The following is a 23,176-nucleotide window of genomic DNA, read 5'->3' as shown; positions in this document are numbered from 1 at the left end:
CAAGAAGAAAGTCTGCAGTAATATATAAGGACTAAAAGTGTTCTCAGACATCAAGTAATACCAGACAGATTTCAACTTTTAATACAAAATGGAAGAGCATAAAAATAATCTGAACATTTGTCTTACTAGAAACCATAATGTATGCAAATCAAACACTGGAGGACTGAAAGTCAGTATTATCTTTCTCTGTACATATAGGCGATATATACATCATATTGTATATATTGTTCATGGTAATAGAGACCGTCATAATTGTTTCAATCGGGGTGTAAAATACGCTTATTGAGGTTAAAGTTAAACGTGCCTGACTGCATTGGGGAACTTTTAAGTATTTGATAGAACATTTTATTCCGAACAGTTGTTCAAGAATCAACAGATATTGTTCAAGCATTAATAAAAAAAAAATGTTGGGCATTTTCATAATTCATTTTTTTTTATAAATCGTAGACCAACAGAACTAAAGAAACATTCAACAAGACACAAGGACGCCTCAGGAATGAGCATTGAAGACGAAAACACACAAATCACCCATTTGGAGCATAATTGAGTATTGTCGCAGCCGAGTCCCTCCACCACTTAACATTTGAGACCTTATCAGTCTGAACAGTAGACCTGCTTGGAGGGGAGGGGGGGGGGGGGTAGTTTGCTTAAAGAAATATATACCAGACATAATTTATTTGTCTATTTTTAAAAACCCATCACATAGCGCTGGGGGTTCTCCAACGTTTTTCTTTAAAAATCACAGCTCTCCCTCAAAGTCTCTTTAACCGAGAGTCCAGACCCTCCGTCCCTCTGTCCTGCTCTTCCTCCCCGACCACAGCCTGCGTCTTCCTCCTCAGCCCTGGTCTTCATCGGGGGTGTACGGTGGGTCCTTCTCTTTGGCGGTGGGGGTGGGGGTGGGGGTGGCAGTGGGGGTGGCAGTGGGGGTAGCAGTGCCGGTGGCGGGGACCGGGGGGGCCAGGAGGTGCATCTCTCGCACGCTGAGGATGCGTGTGAGCATGCCCCCCATGGTGGCGTCGTCCAGCGGGGTGCCAGAGAACCACAGGGGGCTGTTGGGCACGCAGCTGCGCTCGGGGCGGAGGTAGAAGACGTTGCTGCGCTGCTTGACCGTCTCCGAGCTGGGAGAGAGACAGCGAGATATGGAGAGTTTCTACCTTTTACCAGCACGTAATAGTAAGTGTAATAGTAATTACAGTTTGAGAAGTACTGATCTAAACAAGAGGGGCTTGAGGGGTTTCCCCAGCAGAACCCCAGGGGCCTGCGGTCCTCACCACTTGGAGAGGTAGAACTCGTAGAGGCGGACGGGGCACCGCAGGGGGTTCTCCTGGTTCTCCACCATGTCCAGCATCCCCCCCTCGTCCTGCCGGCTCCGCTTGGCAGCCGTGGCGTCCGTGTCTGGAACACACACACACACACACACACACACACACACACACACACACACACACACACACACACACACACACACACACACACACACACACACACACACACACACACACACACACACACACACACACACACGAGTGAAGTTTTTTTTTTTTTGTATCAGGTTGACAGTCCCGGGCTAGTAACTAAATTTATTCTACTTTGTTTAAGAATGCCTGATTCTGATGGCTGGGATGAGGGCATTAACCCGGCAGGTTGCCCACTGATTTGTCGGTTGTACTTGCTGCTGACTGAGCACAGCGTCATCAAATAGTAGATCAATACACCGCTTGTATTTTTTTTCTAGCACAGAAATTTCAAACATGAGGTCCATTGTAAAAATAAACTTGTTTAAATAAGTTTCTAAAATTTGTCGGCGGATCAGTCGATACATCGTTTCGCAAGCGAGATACAATGTGGTAACTACGTTATTAAACTAGTGATCAGATGCAGCCTTTTGTGGTTGCTATAGAAACTAATTAGCTACAGCTGAGCTAACGTTATTCACCGTAGTTCTAAAGGGGACTACTTTTTGAGGGAGATGAACTCAAACAGAGTATACATTTAATAAGCATGCAATACGAATAAGATTGAGCATTGAAAAAATTATTTTTTTCAATGATCATCATCATCTAGTGGACAAAATGTTTTATATATATATATATATATATAAAACATACAAAATATAATTCTAATCATGAAAAAGAAAAAAAGAAAATCACTACATTGGCACGCAAAACATTGCGACACGGTGCGCCGTCGATTCCCTTACCCGGCGGCAGGTACTTTATTGAGCTGTAGATGTTGGCGGGCGGGTAGAAGCGCAGGAAGATGGTCTTGGTGTTGTCGGGGTTGTTCCGCGAGCAGCGCATGAAGTGTGCGAAGGAGAGGCGGTGGTGCTGCGGCACGGTGGTGAAGCCCAGGAACTTGGAGCAGAAGAAGAGCAGCGTGTTGAGCAGCACGATGGGAGAGTACGCCCCCAGCTGCTTGCAGTCCCACAGGTACTCCTCCTCCACCCGCGAGTGGATGTACCCTGGAGGGACCGGGAGGGTTAGTTAGTTTAGTGGATGTACCCTGGAGGGACCGGGAGGGTTAGTTAGTTTAGTGGATGTACCCTGGGGGGACCGGGAGGGTTAGTTAGTTTAGTGGATGTACCCTGGAGGGACCGGGAGGGTTAGTTAGTTTAGTGGATGTACCCTGGGGGGACCGGGAGGGTTAGTTAGTTTAGTGGATGTACCCTGGAGGGTTAGTTAGTTTAGTGGATGTACCCTGGGGGGACCGGGAGGGTTAGTTAGTTTAGTGGATGTACCCTGGAGGGTTAGTTTAGGTGGTGAAACGGGGAGTACCTAGTATAGTGGATGTACCCTGGAGTTAGTTTAGCTGGTAGAGCGATGACGTGGATATGGCCCAAGCAGAATTCTGCTCTACCATAATCAGACTGTTGAGATTACGCAGACCCTAACCCTCCGTATGTGGCGCAGGTTTTTGGGTTACAAATAGAGCAGAAGGTGGAGGGTTTCCTGCGTACCGCTGTCCGATATCGACGGCTTGAAGTCCTTCAGCAGTTTGGTGATCTCCGTGGAGAATTTGCCGTAGAACACGTCTGTGAAGATGTTCTCCACGCGACTGTTCTCAAACAGGTGCTGCGGGAATGGACAGGGTTAAGGTGCTGTGGCCTACGACATTTGCATTTAGCATGTGCTTCTTTTAAATGCAGGCAGTATACAAGTCTAGCCTCTCAACCTTATGTGTCATGAGTCTAGCTGTGATACAAATTTGAGTATGATCCTCAATCAATTTGCACATTAAAAACAGGTAGAGGCCGACGCCCAGCCGACTGGCAGAACCTTGTTTGCTAGCAGTGTGCGTTACAGATATTCGTCACTATTTTTGGAAGAATACTCCCTAAGGTTTTTTAATGAAAGTACCCAAATGTGGACATGACTTCAGATTCCCATCGCTCCCGGTGTGTGAGTGTGTCTAACCTGCTGGATGCCCAGGCAGAGGTAGAACAGGCTGTCTGGCAGGTAGGGCTCTCCGTTGGGCCTCTTCACCTCGACGGCGAAGCAGCTGAGACCGTAACTCAGCTCTGTGGTGGTGCAGCGCAGGACATCCTCCTTCAGCTCTAGGGGACGCGCTGCCACAACAGGAGACGAACGGACGTTATACGCTTGGTCGTTCGTAAGCAACTGTGAGAATATGATAAGAAGGGCAGTGACCGAGGTCCTATTGGTTGTTTCTTCCCATCACTCTTGAGTGCCAAGAAGGGGACTTTATTTGATTTATTTGAAATTTTAGGGCATTAAGCTTTTTCCCCAAAGTGACACACCGGCAACGGAGTCAACCATGCAAGAGCAGTTAGGGCTAGGGGTCTTGCTCAGGGACACCTCGACACTCTGGTGAATCGAACTAGCAACCTACCGTTTACAAGTCCACCCGCTCAATCACCTGATTGATTATCCTGATTATCTCCTTATTATCTCCTGATGATCCTGAAAACGGGGGGGGGGGGAATTGCATTGTGGGAAGACGTGGAACAACGCTACAACTCGGGACCCCGCTCTGTGTGGTTTCCCCGGGCGACTCACAGTGTATGCGCGGCGTCTGCAGGTCGGGCTGGGTCTTCCGCCAGCGGACCCATCTCTCCCAGGCGTCGATGCCGTACTTGCTCTCCAGCTTGGGGGCGCGGCTGGCCTCCGCCACCGCCTCGGCAGTCTGCCGGCTCTGGGGCAGAGAGGGCACAGATGTAGAGACGGCTCGACTCAGTCCACCGGGCCGGTCTCTCCTCCGTGTCGCAAAGTTGACATATCATACCACCAGGTGTGAGTGTGATTAGCCGTTTCAAGCCGTTTTCAAAACATGCCTCTTCTGACAACACAAGTGGGCGTGTCCTGCAACGTCTGCTACCGTCCACTGGGTAGGCTGGTAGACTGATCTATCCAGGTGGACACGCCCAGTTGTGAAGTCAGAAAAGGCTGATTTTCAAAACGGCCTGTAACGGCTAATCACACCTGGTGGTATAATATGTCCCCTTTTACTATGTGTTCTGGCGCATGCCGTACCCTCTTCTTCTCCCGGGCCTTCCTCCGCCCTCGGGTCGGAGCAGCTCGCCGCTTTGTCTCGGGCTGTTTCTTCTCCATCAACCTCGCCGCCTCCAAACGCTCCAGAGTTTCTACGGAGACGGCCGACAGAAAAGCCATCAGTTGACCCGGCGTGTATGTTCCATCACAAGTGATGGAACAGCGCTAGTCAAGATGGTGCTTGATTGAGCCAAGGATGGAACCTCTGGAATTCTTGAGGTAGGATGACGGCTACGGAGTGAAATCTCCAAAAATGGCAATACGGTTACATAACTATAGCAAGCATAGCATAACCATAGCATGAAGAATGATTTATATTTCCGTACATTGGGAATGCCAATGAAGCCATTTTTGACAAAGGTACTCAGCATCCTCAAAATTCGGCTTCCTCCAGGTCTCAACATAAGTTCCTTGTTGCTACTATAGTCCCCCACAAACAAACATATTCTAAGTCTGGATCCTGAGTCTAACTCCGACCCCACATACCAACGGGCATGTCCGCCTCAATGTCCATTGGACATTGAGGTTCTGGAGGCGGACTCTCAGCGGGCAGCTCGAAGGAACCCCCGACAGGGACGTCTGTGATTGGCTGCAGCTTCTCCTTGGACAGAGGCCGGTTGTCAGACAGCAGACCCATGGTGGACGGGGAGTCTTCCCAGCTGTCCAGAAGGCTCTCTGGGATCTCTGGGTCTAGATCGCTGCTGTAGTTGTTGATGTACTCTGAGGGATGGGAGAAGGACACACAAATAGGTCAATATTTATTAAAACACTAGAACAAACATTTGCTTTTCTTTACCCTGATTTAAATCACAGATGGGACTATACACAGATCTTACTCCGTTTGTCTAGAGTATGGTTTATACATACATCATCACTGTTTAAAAATTCTAAACAAGACAGACATGGCAAACATCCCCCCATCAAAAGATAAACAGTCATTAAAAAAAAAGGTCAAAGGTTACGATCCAACCCCTAGCCCGGCCTCACCGTTCAGCAGGTCCAGCCCGTCCTTCTCCTGTTCCACCGCTCTCGTCCTCTTGTCAGCCTTCTTCTTCTTCCCCTTCTCCCTCTCCTCCGGCACCCGGCCCCTGCCCCTCCCCTCCCTCTCCACCTTGGCCCTCTCCTGGCCCTCCTGCTGCTCCGTCACCTCCCTCTCCTCCTGCTCCGCCACGATCTCCGCCATGAGGATGAGGTCCGCCTCCAGGGGGTCCGAGGGCATCTTGTCCTTGATCTGCCGGATGGTCTCCACCACACTCTCGGCGCTGTCCAGGGTCACCGGCAGCAGCATGGGCACGGGGAGCTGGGGAACACAACATTTACATTGACATTTAGGGCATGCTTTTATCCAACGCGACAAACAGCGGTTAATGCACACATTGACACACCGACAGCGGAGTCAACCATGCAAGGCGACGACCAGCTCGTCGGAAGCAGTCAGGGTGCGGCGACTTGCTCGGGGACACCTCAACACCCTGCATTTCTATTGGACACAATGTGTATGAAGAGGAGGGATGCTTTGCTGATCCCAGAACTGAAATACGGATGCCACAGCAAGTACGGGACAGTATGAGAATAAAGAAATGTTGATATCAATTGGACACAAACCACATAATTATATACAGAAAATATCTCTGTATACACAAAGAGTAGTATATATGGCCATGGTGGGGATGGGATTGAGTTCAACTATTTGCCCAGAACGGGGCCATAGCATTTTAAATTTGTATTCATCTTAATTCTACTACTGTCCTGTCACCATTTTGCTGGGAAACCCATATTTCCTGCCTTTGATAGATCAAGTACCGACTGGGCTCAGACGGTACTTACCCTGGTGGTCATAATCTTAAAATAGAGTCATTCAACTGGCTTTAATCTAAAGAGACTAACAAGGGAGACTGAGAAGTGTCCACAAGCCCTGAAAACTCTGCAAAAAACTGCAATGATTATTGGAGCAAAAAATGGCAAATCTGAAGAATTCAGATTCAGATTGAAAACAGGCCAATTAACGCAAGGTATACAGCAGCACTTTGGCGGGTTGGGGATTCAACCTACCGGCACGGGCATGCTCATGGGCGCGGGGCAGTACTGGCTGTACATCGCCATGGGTACCGGGACGTACACGGGGACAGGAACCGGCACCACTATCACCCTGATCGGTTCATCTGCAGAAATTACGTGTGAATCCCGTCAAAATGTATACATCGGTTATCTTATTTTATCGGTCGGCTGCACTTTATTTCAGCACTTTGTTTTGAAAGGTGGTTTATAAAAAAATGTGTGTCTCGGTGTGTTTACCCGTCTGCACTTCAGTGTCGACCATCTCGGGTGTGCAGGTGGTTTCCTGGTGCTGTACCATCGGTCGACACAGCAGGGCCTTGTTCTTGAGGATCTTAACGGGGGGGGGGAGCACCCTGTCTGTCTGGGTACCGGCCTAACAGACAGAGGAACAATAGGAACAATGTATCAACAGCTTTCCAGGGACAGCAGGCTAAAGCTTGTTGCAGGCTAAAGCTAGCCACAAAAGAGTCTCCATCGATTTTTATTTATCAGGTATTATTATTAATGAGTACATTGGATAAAGGCATTATGACTGAGTGAATGGGTTTACAGGACAGACTTTATAGAAGACATTTAACCCAATATATGTAAACTGCAGTGGCGTAGGTGAAAGGCCAGTTCATTTTCAGATGTTATAATCACCAATGCAATTTCACTCATTTTTCATATATACAAAACATAAAGTTGATTTTTGCCAAATAGAGATTTTATGAACAATCGAAAAATGACCAGAAATAACACACATTAGCTTACATTTCCAAGGCTCTTCATTTGAAGGCTTGGCACAGTGCCTGTGTGAGTTGAGCACAAAAATACATTAATAAACAACAACAACAACTTGTATGAATGATGATTTCCTTTTTAAACATAAATCTTAAGGGTAACAAAAGAAACTGTACTTTACTCTTGTAGGGTTTACTATACAGAATGAAGGACAAAGCATACAGTGAATAGAAAGAATGAGCAGTACGGAATCAGGATAGGGTGGACTGTTGAATGGGAAAGTTTCCATGACGATATTCCATTTTGGAGTGTATTGTGCACCCCCCAGTGGCCACACATGTATAAACACAGCTTTAAATACGTTTTTACATAAAGTGATCTTCATGTCAATGCATTACCTTGTGGCGCCACATTGGGTGCAGGGTTGGGCTGCGTGGACGGCCGGCTGGCAAGGGAGATGACGTTTCCTATGACCGGCGTGGATACCGACTCTGAAGACACCGGAGCCTTAGATTCTGGAAGACGATGAGGAAGACGATGAGCAGCGAGATAAAAATGGCTTCACTTCCCCATAAAGAAGAACTGAGGCAAACTGTCCATGCCCTAACCAGCATGTTTTACTCTCGTTTCTCCATTGTGTGGACCCCTGTGTAGCCCAATCAAATGTCTACATGTTAATAGCCAGTGTTTCCCATACATAGGCCAATGTGTGGCGCAGCGCCACAGATTGAACAACGAGCGCCAGAAATTGTTTCTGCTTTTCTTTCTGCAACCCAACTCCCGTCAACATTTCCACCCGCAGTTATAATGTAAGCATTATAAGCAGTGGCGGTTTTAGGCACAGGTGAAAAACGAGACACGCAAGAATTTTTCCGCGCATTTTTTATCGCTAATAAACCGCCCCCCCCCCCCCCCCCCCCCCCGTCAACAACTCCGCCAGCCGGTAATCGCAAGCCCCCCCCCCCCCGTCAACAAACAACAAATCCGCCACACATTGCTACCTGGTCTGTGGGAAACACTGATAGCTATACTGGGGCTGGGTCGCACCCAGAGCTCAACAACGCTGTACTGAAAGCAATTACCGTCACCTGCTTGTGTGATCGTAAAGTTTATCGTGTAGGAAATGTGCACACACAGGAAGGATATTGAGGATATTGATACAAAATTATAAATCCTTATCACAGTATGATATGTTGAAACTTATTGCGAGTTACCGACAAGCGTCAGAAGAACTTGAACAAACCATAAGGGGAACACAACAAAACACATGACCACCTACTCTTGGTGGCCGTGTAGTCCGGTGTCTGTGCACAGCAGAACTTCAGCATACACGTGAACCGGCAGAAGCGTTTGGGCGAGCCCAGCAGGGGCAGGGTCGTGGTGAGCTTCCCCCGTGCCCCACACGTCTCACACATGGCGAGCTGAGGAGCGAACGGCAGGCCGGATGAAACACACCGTTTCAATCAACAACATTTTTAGCACTCAATCCATGTTCACCTTACAGGGGGTGGAGTTCAATTTCAGAATCTTGCATGCGCCCACTGATCTATGAAATTAAGCAGAGTGTGTGTGTGTGTGTGTGTGTGTGTGTGCACGTGCATGTGTGCGTATGTCAGTCTGTCTGTGTGTCTATCTAATCAGATGCAATCATGAACGGATAATGAATATATTGATTCCAAAAAAGTGATTGCCCAAAGTTCTTTCCCTGGTACTCAAAACCACAAATGTACACATCATCCATCCGCAGTCCCCAAGCCACACTCCCGCCCCCCATGCCCCTGGTACCTGTTGGATGAGCAGGGTGTACTTGTTCCGGCAGTGCTCAGAGCAGAACTCCTCGACCTTGCCGGCGTAGCGGGTGCTGACCACAGAGCGGGCGATGGAGAAGCAGAAGGCGCAGCAGCGGCAGTGAGAGCCCCACTGCTTGGCCAGCTCGTGTTTATACAGCAGCTTGCAGCCTGACACACAGACAGAGAGACAGACAGAGAGAGAGAGAGACACACAGACAGAGAGAGACAAGACACACAGACGGAGAGAGAGACAGAGAGACAAAGACAGACAGAAATACAGAGTAACACAAAGAAAGAGAGACAGACACAGAGAGAGCGACACAGAGAGACAAAGTGACACACAGACAGAGAGAGAGACAGACAGACGGACAGAGACAGAGACAGACAAGAGACAGAGTGACACATAGTGGAAGAGGGGGGGGTGTTGGATGATTAGTAAGGACAATACCAGTGTTGAATACTTGCTTCTGTTTTGTCGATAATGTTCAAAGTGTGTGCATTGTTTTTCCGACAACAGGATATTTCAATGCGTGCGCACACACACAGTCCTGGCCCTAGGTATGACAGCAGCAGACAGTAACAGCGACACACACACACACACACACACACACACACACACACACACACACACACACACACACACACACACACACACACACACACACACACACACACACACACACACACACACACACACACACACACACACACACGCCTCTTCACCTTCACTGCAGAAGCTGCAGTTCTTGGAGCCGATCCTCTTGATGTCTGCTGGGACCTTCAGCAGCTTGCAGTATTCACACCTGCTCAGCGAGCAGTGCAGTGTCCGGAACTCGTCCGCACAGTCCACGCCACACAGGAACATAATCTTGTCCTGTAGGCCACACACAAACACACTGAGGGAACTGTGCTGCATGCAGGGTGCACGAATATCTCCTGGAACTTTAGGTGAAGCATCTTCAAAGTTCAAATTGTATATATTTAATTACATTATAATTACATTTTATGGTTCAATCATGATTTTGGATCACTTTTGAATAAACACAGGGCAGCACAATTCAAACCTAGGACTGAATATATATAAACTATAAACTCAGCAACCATACACACCGACACATAAAATACATAGTGTTTTGCAGTCTACACTGCGGCTGAATCAAAGCTCCAACCATAAATCTGTTTCCGTCTCAAAACAGAGCCGAAGGACCCAATTCAACTCTGAACACTGCACGGCTACCAAGAGGATAACTGCAGCAGTGAACAAACCTTTTCCTGGACCACCTCCGGGTAGGAGGTGATGGCTCGCTCGCATATTGGGCAGTGTAGCTTAGGCACGCCGCTCTTCGAGGTAGCCTCCGTCAGGCCCGATGTGGAGGTGGTGGTGGAGGTGGAGGTGGTCTTGGCTTTGCGGGTGAGGGCGGGGTTGGCGATGGCAGCGATGGCGGCGGTAGGGAGGGCGGAGGCGTTCTCCTGGTTGGAGAGGATGGTGGTGTGGCTGGCTGTAGGGCCTGCTTTGGGGATCTTGTGGTGGTGCTTCTCCTTTGGAGCATGACGCCAACACCGAGAGGAAGGGTTAATGGCATGGATGCATCAAAAGGACTAGGACCACAACGTATGTAGCAGTATGTCTGCACCCGTATTTCGGTTTGCCTTGGGTTAACCCAAAAGGCACGTAATGGCGGTTTAAATATACAACTTTATTATTTAACTTTGTTGTTTAATTTGTGTAAATAAAAGAAAAAAAAGAGATCTATTTGTCCTGCCCTGTTACCTGGAAGCCCAGCACGCAGGGTAAGGAGCAGAAGTTCCTGATGGAGCTGTCGGACATGGCCAGGTGGTAGGCTGGCACCTTGAAAACCACACAGTTGTGGCACTGCATCGTCGTACCTATGGCAACATCCAAATGAGGTTCAAATCAGTAAACACTGGTCAACACATTAGGAAACGATATCCCATCCCTCAATGTGACCATTATAGCCAAATCAACAGTAACTACAGTAATTAAGAATACAGGTATATTAATAAAGACTATGAATATATTGTATATAAATATGCCTTTTTCAACCAAAGGCATTGCGTTTTGAATCTGAACAGAAGACTAATTAGCAGTTTTAAATAGAGGTGCTTCGGAACGAATTATGTCTTGACCATGGTTTAGGACCAAGATGGCTGCCAGCTGTGTGAGGCCCATGGGCCGTTACCCGAGGAGCTGATAGACTGGATCTTGTGGGCCAGCAGGCAGCCGGTGGTGCAGAAGGTCTCCACCACACCCTCACTGTTCTTCTCGTCCACCATCTTCGACAGCGAGTGCATCGTCGCACACATGGCGCATGGATGGGGAGTGGTGTTTTTCTGCAGGTCAAAGTCAATTGCTTAACAGTTAAGGGCTGATTATGGTTCCGCGTCGACGCAACGCAAGGACCACGCAGACGCTTCGACGCAGTTTTTAACCTGTTTCAGTTCCGCGTTGGGTTTTAGTGAGCGGACCAATCACAGCCCTTGCGGCTGCATTGCCTCGACGTGAGGTTACAATTTTTGGGAGGCGCACGTCAGGCCCTTGCGGTGGACGCGAGCAGGGTCTGCAGGGACATAATGCGTCTGTAAGCCCCTTGCGTTGCTTCGACATGGAACCATAACTAAGCCTTTAATGTCAAATGGCCCAAATGACCACATGTTTGGGCCTGTGACAATGACACCCCCTAACCCCTCTAAAAAGTGCAATGGGCAACAGAAGAGGGATCCATCCTTCCATGGATGGTTAGGAGTGAAACAGATTCTGAATGGGCACACAACCACACACACACACACACACCTCTTTGTACTTGACCAGACAGGCGTCGCTGCACAGGTTTTGGATCCCGCTGGCGGTTCTCAGCACCACGATCTTGCTGTCGAAGTACCTGCCACAGACCGCACAGGTGCTGACGTTGAGCTTGTGGTCGAAGCGGAAGCGGCTGAAGCAGGCGTTGTTGCAGATGCGGTGGGTGACCCCCTGCAGGGCCACCTCATGCTTGGTTTTCTGTGGAGGAGGAACCAGGAGTAGCCCATTCAAAAGCTTGCAATCACTTTAAAAGGTGACATATCATACCACCAGGTGTGAGTGTGATTAGTTACAAGCCGTTTGGAAAATCTGCCTCTTCTGACATCACAAGTGGGCGTGTCCCATTCAAGAGCCCATTCAAAATGTATTGTATTGTATTCACATAGAGTGTGTATAAACTATAGAAGTAGAATATGAACTTGACATAAAGCTTCCACAAACAAACTCTAAACCATCATCGATACATCGATACTAAGCCGTGGATCCTCCCTGGCGTAGCCAAACACGGTCTTCGCTCCCGCCCAATTCTCCACAGATTTAAGTTAATTTCGCTTATGCAGAACAATAAACTCAGGCACAGGTGTACGGACCAACAGCGTGATCACAGTGGCTTTGGCGAGTGAGTGAGTGAGTATGAGTGAGTGAGTATGAGTTGAGTATGAGTTGAGTTGAGTTGAGTTGAGTGTGTCTCCAACGCAAGGGCTTACAGAGACGAATTTCTTGCACACGCTACAGGTGAGGGCCATCGTCTTCTGGGCCTCTTTGAAGGCGACGAGGCAGGCTGGGCTGCAGAAGTCCCGGACGGATGTCGTCTTGTCGATGGTCGACCGGATCAGTTCGTCGGGGCTCGGCACCGTTCTGGAGGGGGAAGAGATGGGCGTTATGAACACACAAGGCTGCAGAGGATCCAGGGGGAATCTAAAACGGAGGTGTGTTGATTCGTTCACACTCCCAATATTTATAAAAGAGAAATTCAACTTTAGATTTTCATTGTTTCTTTAGCTCATATATAATATATTTCTATCCTATGCATACCTTCATCTTTATAAATACGTGAATATATTTGTGCTTTTTCAAAGTGTTCCCTCCTGAGGCATGTCAACGACATAGAGCTAAATGTGTTTGAAGGGAATGGAAGCAAATCACTGCCATGTTTTGAATTTTAATACCCATTAAAATGTGTGTATGGAAATGTAATCACCAGTGTTTTTGAAATGGTACAACTTGAAATACCATATTTGAATTTCAAAATGAGTGTGAAAGTCAGGTGACCTTGTTTTAAAAACACATTTCAATTCAATGGTGTTAACAATTCATTGACTTTGCTTCCATAGAAGGGTGCTGTATAAATAAACTTGCCTCCACAGTAAATGTCAGGGGTTTCACAATTTCATCCGTTTTTGGTAGGACTAGGTAGATCTATTTATACATCTTGTTTCCCATTTTTCTTGTTGGATTCATTGTGCCATGTTGGATATTGCTAGGAAAGATTTATATGAGGGGAAGCTGATGTGAAACCTTGAACCTCAGGTCAAATAACACAGGAAATACGTTTAACATTTTCTTAAGATATCAGAATTCAAAATGACAAATCAGCTTATTTGTTGTCAATACTTTGCAGATGTCCACCGTTATTGCGCAACAGTTTTAAGTCACGGCGTCCATGCGGCCTATGCGTGACTCAGACTCACTTGCTGCAGTAGTGGCAGATCTTGACCGCGGGCTCCTGGGGCTTGGCTGAGAGGCAGGCGGTGGAGCAGTAGAGCTCCGGGGCCCCCTTCTTCTGGTAGGCGGTCTGGCCCTTGACCATGAAGGTCTTGCAGAGAGAGCACACCACGTACAGGGTATTGGGGCCGCGGGCGGGGGCAAGGGCGACGGGGGGGCCAGGCTTCGGCAGGGCAGGGGCCGCTCGCGACGCCAAACGTGCCGAGTCGGACTTCCCCTCCACGGAGAACACGGAGCTGATCATCAGCTCCTGGGAATCAAGAATTGTTTTGAAAAATGACGTTCAAGTTTCAAGTCAAACTATTTTCCTTAATGACATTATCTCACTGCCACTATGAGTCAAGCAGGTTTATCTTCCATTACCTTTGCCAAATACTCAAAATGGGTGAGCGTCTCATCACAGTCATCCCAGAGTGACTATTTTAGATCGTCCTACCTTGGGGGTTTCAGGCTCGTCTTTAATGTCATCCGTGGGAGCGGAGGAGGAGGAGAAGAGGGCCTGGTTGTACTCCTCGTCTATGGGCTCGTCCTTCACCGTGACCTGGCTGGGCGAGGGGGGGTCCCTGTTGGGAGACAGCCTGGGCGGCTGGGTCGCGGCCTGGTGCCTGTGCTGGAAGGAAGAAGGCCAGCTGGAGGTGAGGATGTGGGTCTCATTCATCACAAGGTTCTCTCTGTGCACAGTGAGTTACAGGGGATTCAGTTCTTACGGAATTTGAGCATATATATTCTTCACGTTTACTTTTTATTATTTGTATTTGGCGTTTACATACATGATGTATACTATTTCAACCACATATTTTCTCATAACTATGTTATTGTCAAAGGCTATTAGGTTTTTCTTGTATCATGCAAAGCACTTTGTAAAATTTTTGCAAAGTTTTGAAAAGGTGCTATACAAGTTTACTATTATTATTTATTCATTTCGATAGAGGTCACTAAAGAGAGGAGTTATGGCATCTTGCGATAGGATGCCTAAAGGTGTACTGAACACAGGGGATAATCTATAAAATAAACACTTGTAGTGCTTAAACTAGTATTAAGTAATAAATTTTCTAGATTAAAATGAGACATGTTTTTCCACCTTATTTCAGAGACATTCAATGTTTTTCCTTAAGTCCTGCCCTGAGGAAATGTAAAGTTCTAAGCATAACATGCTTACTGAACTGAATGAATAGGCTACGTGCACAACAATGGCGTCTGTTTGTGGGTGAGTGTGGTTGAGTATTTCCGGAATACTTCCTGATTGCAGCGTTTACAACTAGAACGAGATACCGGCAAGTTTGTTTTGTAGTTTTTCATACGTGTACAATGAGTGTATTTACAGTTGAAGAACGGTGACTTGCTTACCAAAAGGTACGACATTCAGCGCTCCATTGTTGTGAGCCAAAATGCACAAATTCACGATACAATAGGGAAATAAACTTTCATTCATTCCCTGTGGATCCCGCGGTACGGGCTGAGTGGATGAGGAAGATCCGGAGAGAAGACTTCAACCCTACCTAAAACACCTGGGTCTATAGTAGGCATTTTAATGTCACCGATGTTGTCGTGACTGCTGGGGGACTGAAAAGGCTACGGAAGGGAACAATACCTGTTCTCTTTGCATGAAATGGCTATCAACTACCTGTACCCAGACCCAGTGTTTGGGAACGGCGAGTGATATCCCGGATTCAGGTTCTGACTCCGAGTGACAGCATGTGTGTTGACGGACGACAACGAATTATTACTTATTGTTGTAATTATTATAAAGTTAAATCAGAAGAAGATATAATAAGAAAATGATGTTTGTACCTTTATAGGTCTACTTTGTAATTAGTTAACCCCCAAGCATCTATAGTATCTATAAGGATGCTGAGGTGACAAGGGTTATCAGGGAGAGAGGGGATTACTTCTTTTTTCACTTTTACCTGGGTTTATTCTAATGAGATGTTGATTCTTAATGAGTTGTTAATGAATGTATGTGTGTATTGTTCATCTGCAATATATTATTAAATTAATTGTCTTATGTTATATCTAGTGTGTTTTCATTTATGTCAGTAAAACCCAAAATCTAGTGTAAAGACCACAATGACACACCGACAGTTTTTTTTTTAAGTCAAGGAACATCTTTAATTTACTGTGGAGTTGCCCCCGCCTTTACTAGCAGGCCGTTCCAGGTTGTGATAATTCTGCTAGCTGTTGTCCGATGGATGTGAAATTGGCGGCCAAGCTCTCTCTGTGTGCATCCAGTTGATAAATAATTTAGAAAAAGAAATAGCTCATCTATTGGCAGCAACTTAGTTGATTTGGATGTTTTCTTCTCTGCCACACAGACGGATGCTTCTCTGGCACTTGTCACACGGATCATCCTTGATGTTGCTGGCTCGATGAGCCTCCAGAATGCCATGAGGTGGTCATAAGAATGGAATCTTTCAAACAAAATACACAAAAATAACATTGTTAGTCATGGTAGACTAATTTAGTTACACAAGGTAAATTATCTTGCTTTTTACTACTACTATTTTACATGAAGAAAATACTTAATGAGTGTCTAAACATTTGACTGAGTGCTGTAGGTAGCACATTGTCAGGCCTAATCATATCATTATGTGTCATAAATGACAGTACTTTTACTTTTGATATTTGACACTTGAAGAAAAATACTCTGTGGTTAAATTAAAATACCCTTGTAAGGTGGCCTTTTACCGGAGCCACATTTAACCATGTGTAGCCCATCTTTACTTTCACTCAAGTATAGGACTTGTGTGATTCTTCGTCTATTACTGTTAAAATGTAGGCTACCATCTAGTAGCATCTACCAGCTACGTACGTCCGCTCAATTTCATGGGTCAAAGAGTCTGGAATTAGGAGGCTAGTTAATATGGTACAAGACATGTATTTAAGTGCTGCGTCATGTGAAAATATCAGTATCAGCTTTCTGCAATCCAAAACAACCTTAATCACGACTTACCTGGTATAAAATCGGATGTCCTCGTCCGACCCTGCATATCGCCTTAATCCAAAACAACTCCGCAGCTGGAGAGCCTCAATTTGCAGTTCCATCTCCTTCATTTTCTGGCATAGAGTTTCATTCTCCTTGGCCAACTGATCTGCGATCATAGCTGTTGTTGGTGTTAAACAATAATCATGATCTGGTGCCAGGGGACCCACCTCCATCTCTTCTTCTGGGTCGACAAGAGGAGGGCTCTCAGCTCTGGGTCTCCGCTCCCACACGCTCGCCCTCTGTGTTGGTACTTGAAAATTATTCCAAGCAAAAAGAGCAGGGACGGTCCCTCTCTCCAACCTCCTCAAGTTCCCCGGATTGACAACAAAATCGTCCTTTCTGAAATGCCTGCTGCAAACACGATCAGCCTTGCTTGGTGTGAAGTCGTCCCGCCGTACCTTCACCATCCATTCGGCTCGCACAGACACCTCTACCGGAAAGCTATGAAAGCTAATAGTACTATTGTACCGAGACAAATTTGTACAAAGGGGTACACAACAATGTAGGGCTGACTTTTTGACTCGTTGATACGACAACCGCCTCTCTTTTATCCGAAATCTGCTAATTTTACTACAGTTTACAGTACTACTCCGAAACTTGTAACTAGCGTCTCCGGGAAATCACCACAACAACACAACCTACCAGAAGTTGTCCAGCGTACACGCAACACATGGAAGTTAGCCGAAAGTCCATTGTGCTCGTAGCCTATTGGGTTAGCTACTCACTCAGTACGTTTACATGCACAGCTTAATCCGATTAAAGCCATAGTTCGAATATGCTCCGCAATTGGACTAGGGATGGCGAAAATTAAAAATATTATTGACCGACCACCGATTAAATCGATCAGATTTAATCAGTGTTATTTCGTAACTCTGCTTATCTCTCTCCGGCTCACACACACACACACACACACACACACACACACACACACACACACACACACACACACACACACACACACACACACACACACACACACACACACACACACACACACACACACACACACACACACACACACACACACACCACTTTTTTAAATCCCCTACAGCGCAAAATATGGAGTCCAAATGGCTCCATAGTTTGGGTACAAGGTGATAGCGTTGAAAAAACAGGTTTGATATGAGCAGACACGGGGATAGCACCCGGTCCGTCCGATAAAACAGGCACCTTCAGAATGCGTAAAAGACGCACCTGCCAAGGCAGGTCTAACTCACTGTGTGTCTTCTAATAACGGACAGAACGACTCTTTTTTTGCTGTCGTCTGCCCGCCCTCGAACCTCGAGTGTTTTAGCCTGTAGCCTAAAAGTTTTACTTTTCGCAAACGTTGTGAGCTCGTGCCAAATGTTTTTATTGATTTATTAAGTACAAACAGGTTATGAAAAAAAAGTTAAGAAAAATTGAGTGTGAGGGATCATTTGTTCACTTCACACAAAAAGATCTTGGAATGAGAAGGCTAACTGTAGTCTTATAGCGTTTAGTCTACTGTCCATAATAATTTAGAGATCATATTCTCCGCCGCTCGCATGCAGGAATAATTAAGACTTGAGGAGAAATTAAACAGTGGGCTAGAGACGCTGTGTCCGTCCAACTTCCAATAAATCACCTCATCTGATCATCTTTTTGTGTGAAGTGAAACCAACCCACACACTCCACAGTCCACACTGACCCCAATTTATTTTTTTTAACCGACAAGATTGATCGGTAACGTTGATACGGTCAACCATCGGTCAAACGGTCATCGGTTAACATCCCTAAATTGGACAACTGCAATTGATTTTTGAGTATACATGGCGGTGAGTAAACCGATTCATTGGCCGAAACATGTCATGCTCCGGTACGATAGGTGGCGCTGTAACCATTTCAACTAGTGGTAATAGAGCCACCGGCTGACCTCTTTACGTCACCAGCAACAACAAACTCAGGCAGCATTCAACAAAGATGTTTTCAGCAGACAGCTGTCAGTTCACTTCGGGTCAATATAATTTCTCAGACGCTCCATTGCTCCGACCTCTCGGTCGTATGCGGAGTCCAGCCAGAGGAGCTGGCCCTGCTGGCGGAGGAGTCCGCAAACGACCGAGAGGTCGGAACAATGGAGCGAACGTAAAACAGCCAATCAGCGTTCAACCGTCCGGGCCAACCGTTCCCTGCACTCCGCAGTGAACCGCAGCTTGGAGGAGAAAGTGATTGTTGCTGTTTGCGAGCTCTATATATAATATTATATAATATAATATATAAATATCTATATAATATAATATATACGATATATATAATATCACGGCACAAAGCTGTGTGTACCTCTGGATTATATTATTAACCCATAAACGACGGGCATTCCGACATCTCTCCCTCTTCCACAACAGGTAAAGACATGCAATGGTGGTTATCTCAGCCATGGTTGATGAGACTGAATTGGCATGAAGGACCGTTGGCGGGAAAAACGCTCCGCAACAAATTTCGCCTGACATAACTGCACACATAAATGCACAGCGACAGATTATGATTTGTCGCGCAGCAAAACTTCAGCGACAGCGCGACCAGGCGAAAAATGTGTCTTTTGGTGTGAACACACAGTAATGAATGCATACCATGCGCGCTCCCGTGGCCAGGATATGCTTCTTATAGAGGGTAACTACATTCACCGGCTTCCTCCATCTTCTGCGCCACCTTTCTAAATAAATCGCCGTTTCTCGTTTTCCGATGGCGACAACAACACGTATACCGTCTCCTTCTACTTCCGGCCCCCGGAAAAGATCTTGAGCATGCGCAGAACGCGAACTCCGAAACATGCTGTTTACATGCAGGTATAGACTGGACTATGAACGACTTATATAGGTGTTCTTATCCGATTTCGCTTGACTGTTCATGTGCCGATTTTTGTGCGAAGTAGGTCGGGTAAAGGTGTTTACGTGCATTTCACAAGTCCTGTTGAGGTCTTATTCGTTTAGTTACCCGATTATGACTCTGCATGTAAACGTGCTGATTGGCAAACTGTTAACTTGTAAGCATTCCATACTCACATCATCCGTTTCCTCCATCATAACTTTAACTACTTGAATGTTGTTCTCCATCAATGACAGCCCAGACTCCTTCTCTAAGGCTAGAAAAGAAAACCCACAATTAGGATTACTGTATACAGCCACAAATGCTCCAAATATCAAGAATGTATCTTAATAATGTCTTTCTATACGCATGATAATTGTACACATGGCAATAATTAAATCAAAAACGTAAGTAAGCACCCAGCTACAAAAGTTGTTTATAAAAACACATTATGAGACATCACTCAAAACCAAAGTAATTCTTTATGATAAGCCTCTTTGTAAAAAAAACACAGGCTAGGATTACCTTCAACCCACACACCCCTACCTATCACACCTACCCCAACTATCTCTAACTATCACACCTACCCCAACCTAGCCCCCCCCAAACACACTCCTACTCAAAGTCTCTTACCTCTACCCATCCTCATGGTTGGGCCATTGTTTTCCGGGTCAGACGTGTCCTCCTCCTCGTCCTTCATCTGAGCCTCCTGTTCCTCCTGGTCCACGGTCCCCATGTCCATGAGCTCGTCCAGGTGGTCTCCCCTGGCTTCCCCTGGCTCCTCCATATCCTCCTTCACCGCCATTAGGGTTTCACTTTCCAGACCAATAGAATACTTTGTGTTTATTTTGTCCTCTTCCTCCTCCTCTTTTGGTACATCCTCAACAGATGTAGCCATGAGCTGCTCCTGCTGCTGCTTCTGCTCCTCCTCCTCCTCCTCCTCCTCTTTTGGTACAGTGTCAGGGGATGTAGTCGTGAACTCCGCCACCCCCTCTTCCTCTTGTGTTACATTGTCGACGGCTGTAGCTGTGGGCTCCTCCGCCGAGTCCTCCTTCGACTCATCAATGTCATGCGTTCCCTCTGTTGTGACAACTGTCCGTGTGGCGGTCGTTGGTGCAAAGTCTACGCTTCTCCTCGTAGGCTCTGCCGTACTTTCGGAAGCCTGCACCTCCCTCAACTCGTCAGTCGCCACGTCGTCCTTCTGCTCCTCCTCTTCCCCACCCTTCACTGTGTTTTCCTCCACCCCCCCGCTCTCATTGGACCCGTCTGCGATGGCCTCCATCGCCAGCGAACCTATCAAAGGCTCGGGAATCCCAACCAACGTCACTGGAAGTTTTTGGGCTCTCTGGTATCTGACAGGGCCGAGCGGTCCTGAGAGGTCCTGGATCTACAAGGCTTCAGGAATGTCCATCCGATTGCCTGCGCACACACACACACGAAAATGTTTAATCAGATGATAATCAGTCTATAAAATGTCAAATGTATCTCCTATTTTTGTAGGCAATACACCATATTGGGAGCTTCAAGAGAGTTTTAATTAGGCAAATCTGCTTAAGAACGTCCCTGAAAGAGCCTAAAGAACGACCTACGTTACGAGATGCACCTGTTGCATCACTCGCTTTCACACCTATCCCAGAAGGATGCTTTCTGCAAGTCCGGAATCCTGAATGGTTGAGTGGGTTTTCCGCAAGAAACGTCAAATTAACGTCTATGTTAAAACTTTTTTTTTTATGTTAAAAGCTAGCAGATTGTGCATCATCAGGAGAGAGGTGTAAACATAGAGATAGACACCACAGTTTTTTGTTTTGCAAAGTCTGGCATGACTCATAATTAACAAATTATTTCACAAATAATCACAAAAAAAGGACCATAACAGCCCCCCCCCCCCCCCCCCCCTTTGCTACCAACCATCCTTACGTCCCAGTGCTCCCAATATGGCGGCGCTCCCTGCGATGTGACGTAGCGACGTCACGCCTCAACCTCTCCCTCTGCAAGTTAATATCTCAACTGCATGTATAAAAGCATGCCCACCTCTATACGTGCAACACAGAAACGATGCAACAGTTATAACCCAGTACGGAAATAACACTTCAAGATTGCTTGAAGTGATGATCGAGGGCATCATGAGCAGCACATCCTCCCATGAAGTCGACCTGCACGCACCTTATTCGAGATCGCGGGGTCCGGGGTGGTGCTCGGCAAAACATAACATTAGTATATACTTATAGCAAACATTCGCTATGAGTAATACGCATATGAAAACGATTTCAGATCGTGGCTCTCCTCGAAAGGGGATATGGCCAGCCGACACGTGTGGGCTTTGGTGGATGTAAATACACTGCTACAAAACAAGCTAACTTCTAATACTAGACTTTCAACGCACTCTACGTCAACACCAGTTCATGGTAACTTACTCGGCTGCAATGACTCGAGCAATGTCACTAGGTTTAGGGGGGGATGTAAGTTAAACTATATTTATGTTTTTGAAGAAGTTGATGTTTATTACCTTCTTGTTTTGAGTGTTTCTTGAATTCCGACGCCACTTGAAACACAATACCTTTTACTTCCAACAACCACCTTGTCGATGGTCGTTTCGCCAGAGCTCAGTGTGGCTGATCTACTTGAGGTACTGTGGTTGGCCGTGTGAGAAGAACAACATACTGCTAATGTCTGCATTGGAAACCAGATTTGGAGCCAGAACCAACATGGAGCCTGTGCATTTCTGTGTAACCTCGGAATTCTGGGTAAAAAGAGTTACCGCGGGATACGGATATGCAACACTGTGTTGAGCATGCGCTCTAGCTTTAGCAGCACCACTGAGCTGTGGATGGGAAGGGAACCTCCAGTGGCCGGTGCTTAATTCTGACCACTGTTACTGCGCGCACACGCACGCACATGCACACATACCACAAGTTTAGCCATTGTCACATAAGGTGTGGAGAATATGTATGTACATTAATAGGTCAGTTCAAACAATACAGTCTGACCTTTATTCATCTATTTACAGAAAACATGAAGATACAAACCATATTAAGCTCGTTCATTTAGACAAATGAAAAAGAACATTGGGTAGTAGTTTTGTTACATCAATATAACAATTAATTCCCTTTTCAGCCACTAGAAAGCAGTGTGGGCATTGATTAAAAAGGACAGAATTAAAAAAAAACATGCATTGTGGGGTCGGTTTTGTTTTGATTAATCCACACAGTCAGTCAGTCTTGTATGGAATGCACCAGTTCAGTCTGAAGCACGAGGTTGAGCAGAAAGGGTGAACAGACTATCCCCAGTGGGGCCACCGCGTTGCTTACCCCACTGTCAGACACGCAGCCCTGCAGTCTTGACATACCAACCACTCCGGGAGTCCACAATCCAGGATGCCAGGGGTGTCTACCTGCCTCTGCCGATGCCCGGGGCACACACTGGCTATTACAGAGAACACAACTCTCGATGTGCTACCCAGCCTGTCCAGGTGAGCATAGGCACGGGGAAGAGGATGGCTTCATCCACTCCCACCTTTGGCTGGTAGGCAAACTGAAGGGGGTCCAATGACGGTTCAACCAGGGCTGAAGGTGTACCAGTGCCATCTCTCAAGGGGTTTCATCCAGTCGGAAGTCAGCACCTCTGGTCTGTGGTCTTTGGAGGCGATAGGTCGTTCCTTCTTTTGTACAGGAACCACACAGGATGCCTTCCCCAGTACTGGGATCCGGTTGGAGATGTGTACTCCACACAGCTGGAAGGCAGACTC

The 23,176-nt window shown here is 46.6% G+C and overlaps 1 protein-coding gene across 1 annotated transcript; it reads right to left on the bottom strand.

The window, feature by feature from the left end:
• Positions 1-71: 71 nt before the first annotated feature.
• LOC311365001 (zinc finger MYM-type protein 4-like) lies at positions 72-22,150 on the bottom strand. Its single transcript, XM_084484521.1, has 26 exons — positions 21,938-22,150; positions 20,065-20,850; positions 19,629-19,708; positions 14,062-14,235; positions 13,592-13,875; positions 12,608-12,758; positions 11,892-12,098; positions 11,281-11,431; positions 10,851-10,966; positions 10,346-10,618; positions 9,803-9,953; positions 9,075-9,247; positions 8,569-8,710; positions 7,688-7,804; positions 7,320-7,357; positions 6,804-6,939; positions 6,561-6,670; positions 5,496-5,808; positions 4,995-5,228; positions 4,491-4,600; positions 4,017-4,152; positions 3,414-3,565; positions 2,957-3,071; positions 2,201-2,461; positions 1,272-1,395; positions 72-1,118 (listed from the first exon to the last, which is right to left on the bottom strand). Exons 2-26 carry the CDS (start codon positions 20,711-20,713, stop codon positions 836-838), a joined length of 4,680 nt encoding a protein of 1,559 aa, XP_084340647.1. The 5' UTR covers positions 20,714-20,850; positions 21,938-22,150; the 3' UTR covers positions 72-835.
• Between the last annotated feature and the right edge of the window lie 1,026 nt (positions 22,151-23,176).

This window comes from Micromesistius poutassou, assembly GCF_964030765.1.
Source record: "Micromesistius poutassou genome assembly, chromosome: 20".
NCBI lineage: Eukaryota > Metazoa > Chordata > Actinopteri > Gadiformes > Gadidae > Micromesistius > Micromesistius poutassou.
The sequence above is the reverse complement of the archived record's forward strand: the minus strand, read 5'-3'. Positions and strand labels throughout refer to the sequence as shown.

Excerpts from the sequence above, each read along its gene's own strand:
- LOC311365001 (XM_084484521.1), bottom strand. The coding sequence starts at position 20,713 with ATGGAGGCCATCGCAGACGGGTCCAATGAGAGCGGGGGGGTGGAGGAA. Across the intron at positions 12,099-12,607 it reads TGTGCAAGAAATTCGTCTCT|AAAACCAAGCATGAGGTGGC; the intron begins GTAAGCCCTTGC and ends CCTCCTCCACAG. Across the intron at positions 5,229-5,495 it reads CGGGCTGGACCTGCTGAACG|AGTACATCAACAACTACAGC; the intron begins GTGAGGCCGGGC and ends CCCATCCCTCAG.